Source organism: Sceloporus occidentalis, unplaced genomic scaffold, assembly GCF_023333645.1.
Source record: "Sceloporus occidentalis isolate IW3139 unplaced genomic scaffold, rSceOcc1.0.p SCAF_10, whole genome shotgun sequence".
In the NCBI taxonomy this organism is placed as follows: Eukaryota; Metazoa; Chordata; class Lepidosauria; order Squamata; family Phrynosomatidae; genus Sceloporus; species Sceloporus occidentalis.
Window position 1 is genome coordinate 9,812,500 of NW_028316990.1, and position 4,936 is coordinate 9,817,435.

General features: G+C 48.6%; 1 protein-coding gene across 2 annotated transcripts; it reads right to left on the minus strand.

Annotated features, from left to right (window-relative positions):
• Positions 1-531: 531 nt before the first annotated feature.
• LOC149305846 (5-hydroxyisourate hydrolase-like) lies at positions 532-4,716 on the minus strand. 2 transcript variants are annotated; one of them, XM_089540951.1, is made up of 5 exons: positions 4,644-4,716; positions 3,157-3,363; positions 1,506-1,648; positions 970-1,108; positions 532-786 (listed from the first exon to the last, which is right to left on the minus strand). In XM_089540951.1, the coding sequence occupies exons 1-5, from the start codon at positions 4,656-4,658 to the stop codon at positions 697-699; spliced, it is 594 nt and encodes a 197-aa protein (XP_089397077.1). In that variant the 5' UTR covers positions 4,659-4,716; the 3' UTR covers positions 532-696. The 2 variants fall into 2 exon arrangements, with proteins under 2 accessions (XP_089397077.1, XP_089397078.1); XM_089540952.1 differs by lacking the exon at positions 3,157-3,363 and having other exon boundaries at positions 4,644-4,704.
• Between the last annotated feature and the right edge of the window lie 220 nt (positions 4,717-4,936).

Consider the following 4,936-nt stretch of genomic DNA (forward strand, 5'->3'; position numbering starts at 1 on the left):
TCCTCGGCCAGACTCTGGGCCAAGGCCCCACGGGATTTGTCTCCATGCCTAAGTAGCAGAACCTCCAGGCCCAGTCCTTGGGAACAGTGGTGGCCTGAGAGCCTGGCGTGGAAAAGGCTTGCCTGGTGCCCTTGCTGGGGGTCTGGGGAAAGGAGGAAGAAGAGGAAGGACTGGAGGCAGCAGCACCTGGGAGAGACATCAGGGCAGGACCCACAGCCTTCTTGTGCATTAAACAGGCACCGATGTATGAGAGGCTTTTCATACCTGGTCTCAGCAGGCCTCCTCCCATTTTTCAAGATGAGGTTTGGAGGAACCTGTGGAGCTGTCCTTTCCTTCAAGAGCCCCTTATCAAGAGCAGCAGCTACACAAACACCAATGTACTCCTCTGTTGGAGCCCCACAAGTGCCATACCCATCAGACGAGGGGCTAAGGCTTTCCCCAGACACTCATTTCATTAAAAGAAGGCTGTTATAAAAGGCTTGCATGGAGCAGTCTTTACATTCACTCACAGCAACCTTGCACAGTTAGCTGTCTATTTTGTCTCATGTTTAATGGCAGGCAGCAGGTTGTAGCCAAGCCCCCATGAGTAAAGCCAGGGGCTGGGGTTGCAGCCCCAGCTCTCAGCTCTTAGAACAAGCCAGCGTGGTCTGAATGCCCCAAGAGTGGCCCTTCTCTGAGCCAGCCCCATCTCTTGAACTAGCTTCCCCTGTAGGTGGTATAGGAATAGGGGCTGAGCAGCAGTGGGATGTGGACCTTTGGTTCTGCCTCTGTGATGGTGAAGACGACCTGGAACAGACAAAAGAGCTGTTGTCCAAATATATATATGTATATGCATATATATGTTGAGCCACAACAGGAAGGGCATCCGTAAGAGGGCAGGGACCTGGCCTTCAGGCCTCTCTGGTGTGCCACGGTTCCTCCTGCTTCCCTTCCCACCAGCCTCAGACTTTACCTGGGAGCAAAACTTACTTCCACGTAAGGGTAGAAGCTGCAGTAGCCCTGTTGGTGCCAGTACGGCCCTGTTTCAAAGTGCAGCTTGTAGGTGCCCGCTTTCAACCGCTGGGGTGCCAGGCTGCTCTTGTCCAAACGCCCGTCTGTGTTGGTTGCGCTGGAACAGAAAGGCGTGAATGGGTGCAGCAGCACAACCAGCTCTTTCGTGCCCTTGTTGAGTGCATCCAAGAGCCCTTGCGCACTACAGAGCTATTGGACTACGATTCCACTTTGCCATGGTCCCACTCTATGGAACCCTGGGATTTGCAGTTAAGGGCATGTACTTAGCTGCTTCGGAGGGTAGTGAAGTCTCCTCCTTTGGAGGTTTTTAAACAGAGGATGGATTGACATTGGCCAAGGGTGCTTTGACTTTGACATATTCCTGCATATCATGGAGTTGGACTGGATGACCCTTGGGGTCTCTTCCAACCTTGTGATTCTATGCAGTCCCACTTAAAGTGGATCCGTAGTGCTATAACCGTGTAGCGTGGAAAGCTCTCTTCTGTCCCACCTACCTCTTCATCAGCTCCATCCATGATGCGTTAGGCTCCTCCAGCTGCAGGAAGCGCATGGCCAGGCCTGTGGCAGGGAGGCCGGTCAGGACGTTCAGGGCGTGGACGGTCAGGGAAGCGTCGGGCTCTCTGTCACCAGCCGGAGCCTGGGATTCAAAGAGGCCATGTCAGAGCCCAGAAAAGCAGCTGCTGAGTTCTGCTCAGAAGCTGCGCAGAGAATGCTAAGTGCCTCCCTGCTGCTACAGCAGCAGCCCTTCTTTCCTAAATTGCTTGTCACTTGTGTACTTAAGTGTGAATTTAAATGTTGAAGTAAAGCTGTTGAACAACAGCTTGCCTCACCTTTGCATTTGGCAAGGCCCTTTATTTTTCCAAGGAACATTCTTTTTTAATAAAATGGCCACTCGCCTCAGTTAGTGCACTTGGCAATGTCCCTTTGTACTCCTGAGGAGAAATGTTAAGCCTGTTTTTCTGCCAATGGCCACGTTTCCTCTCCATTGGTGACTTTTCCCACTATGTCTCAGCATTGGATTTTCTATTTGACTCCATAGAGTTGTCATATTAGCGGGACTCTTTGTGCCCATGTTTGCGTGCCCTTAGGCCTGGTTTCATAAATGGCCATTGTGTTTGGGGTCAGTGTGCCTTTCTTGTGTGGCATGGCGCTCCCGCCTCCGCTGACCGAAGCTGGTCAGTCTAAGCCATTTGTGTGCATTTGCAGATGACCACTCAAAGAAGAAATACTGTTACAGGTAAGCCACCTGTCCTTATAAATGGAGTAGGTTGTATTGAATATTCTCAATCTTTTTTTTTAAATGTCTTCCTACCCTCCCCAAATTTACAAAGCGGTGTTCAATGCAAACTTTCTCATCTCCTGTTTTCAGTCTTTTTGGTGTTTTCTTCAGAACAAAACAAACAGAAAATGGAAGACAAATGTCAAGTCTCCCCCAGGACTGGGACTCCATTAAAATAATTGCAGTGGAATTAAAAAAACAATAACATACCGAAAGCTAACATTCAAACTATTACCCACATGAAAGCAAATCTGTGAATGTATAGTCAGCCCTCTTTATCCATGGATTCAAGCATCCATGGTTTGAAAACATCCAGAAAAGGTATAAATGCCAGATGGCAAGGGACACCATTTTGCTATGCCATTGTATTCAACGGGGCTTGAGCCTCCATGGATGCCAAGGGCCCTTGGTTGTACTTTAAAAGGATTTTTTTTTAAATGGATAAAACGGTGCAATCTGGAACAGTAGAAAAAAACCCTACAGCCCTTTTCTTAAAAGCCTTCAGTTCTAAAAGGCCCTCTGTATAATAATAATAATAAAAAAGGAAAGCTACAAGAAATGGAGTTGCAAATGCTGCATCCACGTTGCAGAAATGATCTTCTTTGAGAGCGCTCTAACTGCTGTGGCTCAATGCTATGGAATTCTGGGAATTGGAGTTTGTTGCGGGCCTCAGAGCAGAGTGGAGCAGCAGAAACAGAACAGCAGAGCTCTGCTCTGGGTTCACAACAAACCCCAATTCCCAGAATTCCATAGCATTGAGCTGCAGCAGTTAAAGCGCTCTCAAAGAGGATTATTTCTGCCACATGGATGCAGCCAAAGTCCAGGGACAGCCACCTAGAAGTCCCTATCTGTCCCATTATCTGTACCTCCGAAGGGGTTGGCGTTGAGAGAGAGTCTTCTGCAGGTCTCTGGGTCTCGGGTTTAAGATTGTGGGGGACACTGGAATGGGGTCTCTTTGTCAGGGTTGACAAGAACCTAGGGCTTTGTGGGTCATGGCCGGCACTTGCAGATGCGCCCAGAAAGAGAACTGTTGCCAGCAAAGCTGTTGTCGCAGCAGGAGACTTGCAGGGTCCCTGTAACATACATATAAGGGGGGTTCAGTCCAAAGATACAGCCGCGTTAGTCTGTAGATTTTGGAGCACCTTTGAGATTGTAATGCAAATTTCAGGCTCTGAGGCCAATTTCTGGAAAGATTTATTCTTGAGGTTTTGCCAGTAGCTGTGGCTTTGGCAATTTCAGAGAACGCTGGCATGGAAGAGAGTGGGGTCTATATACTGTTGGTTGAGAGGAAGCCATGTGAATCTGTGTGTTGTTCTGCAGCTGAATGGCAAGGCCTATAGAGTGTCTATTGACGTAATGATCCATGGTCTGCTGGGATGGAAACCCCATTAACCCTGGGTGCTTTTCCTTTGCATTTGCTGGGGCTTGCTTTTGGTCTTTTTCAGGACTGGGAGCCAAACCTTGTTCACTTTCAGGGTTTCTTCTTTCCTGTCGGAGTTGTTGTCCAGGGGTTTGTGGAGTCCAGTGGCTTCCCTGGGCATCCGGACCTGACAGTTGTTGCCCTGGTCCAGAATGTCAGTCTTTTCAAACAGCATTTTATGCCCAGGATGGTTTCTAACATGTTCTGCGACGGCTGGTTTTTCTGGCTGCAGTGTCTCTCCTGTTCCTTGATCCGTCTTCAGACACTGCATTTGGGGGTCCCTATGGAGACTTGTCCATATGTGGTAAATTCCTGCGACCTTTGAGATTAACAGAAGGAAAGAAAATGGCAGCCTGAGCTTTCATAGACTTCAGTCTACTTCCAAATGCATCTGAGGAAGTAGACGTAAGTCCACCAAGTCCTCATGCTGCCAACTTCTTCCTTTCATTTAGTGTCAAAGGTGCTCCAAGATCTCTCTGCATAGTAAGAGGCTCAAACAACCCACATCCCACAAAGGTGGCGGAGAAGGTGCCATCCATCTGTTTTCCAGCCTCCCTCTTCTCCTGACCCATCTGTTTGCCATCATGCACAAGTACCACTGTTGTGTGGCTGCGGCTGCTGTCTTTAAGGTCTTTCCTACCTCTTCGCCATTCCCAGAAATAGTTTTGGGCTCAGGCACCTTCTTATGGAGTAGTCTATTGATTAAACTGCCAATACTTCATTTCCCTTCCTTCCATTCCCAAATTGGGCAGCATAACACTGAAGCAAATGAGGATAGGTAGAGCTTGGGAATGTTACTTGCTGAGGACTACAACTCCCAGCAGCCCCCAGCTTTTGCAGGGGACTGTTGTCCTACATAACATTTCCAGACTCTTGGGAACTATCCTTCCTTTGCAGCAGAGCCCAACCAGCTGTTAGTGGGACTTCTCTTACCGTGTTTTCCTCCATTCCTGAGCAAAGGTTGGTCTCTCTGATGCACTTCCAAAGTGGCTTCTCTTAATCCTTCCCCTTGGCATCAAGCGCATGAGGCGCAACAAGCCTGCCAGCTCAAGTGACTTAGCAGATAATGTTAACCCATCAGAGGCTTTAAGGGGAGAGCCTTCACATTTCCAACTTACAGCAACCCTAAACTGGCCCTTTGATGGGGTTTTCTTGGCAAGATTGATTCAGAGGTGGTTTATATTTGTGACTGGGAGAATGTGACCAGTGGGTTTCCGTGACCAAGT

Bases quoted from the DNA above. Each gene is read 5' to 3' on its own strand.
- LOC149305846 (XM_089540951.1), bottom strand. The intron at 1,109-1,505 runs GTAGGTGGGACA...TTTCTGTTCCAG, and splicing joins TGGATGGAGCTGATGAAGAG to CGCAACCAACACAGACGGGC. The intron at 787-969 runs GTAAGTTTTGCT...TGTCTGTTCCAG, and splicing joins GCTTCTACCCTTACGTGGAA to GTCGTCTTCACCATCACAGA.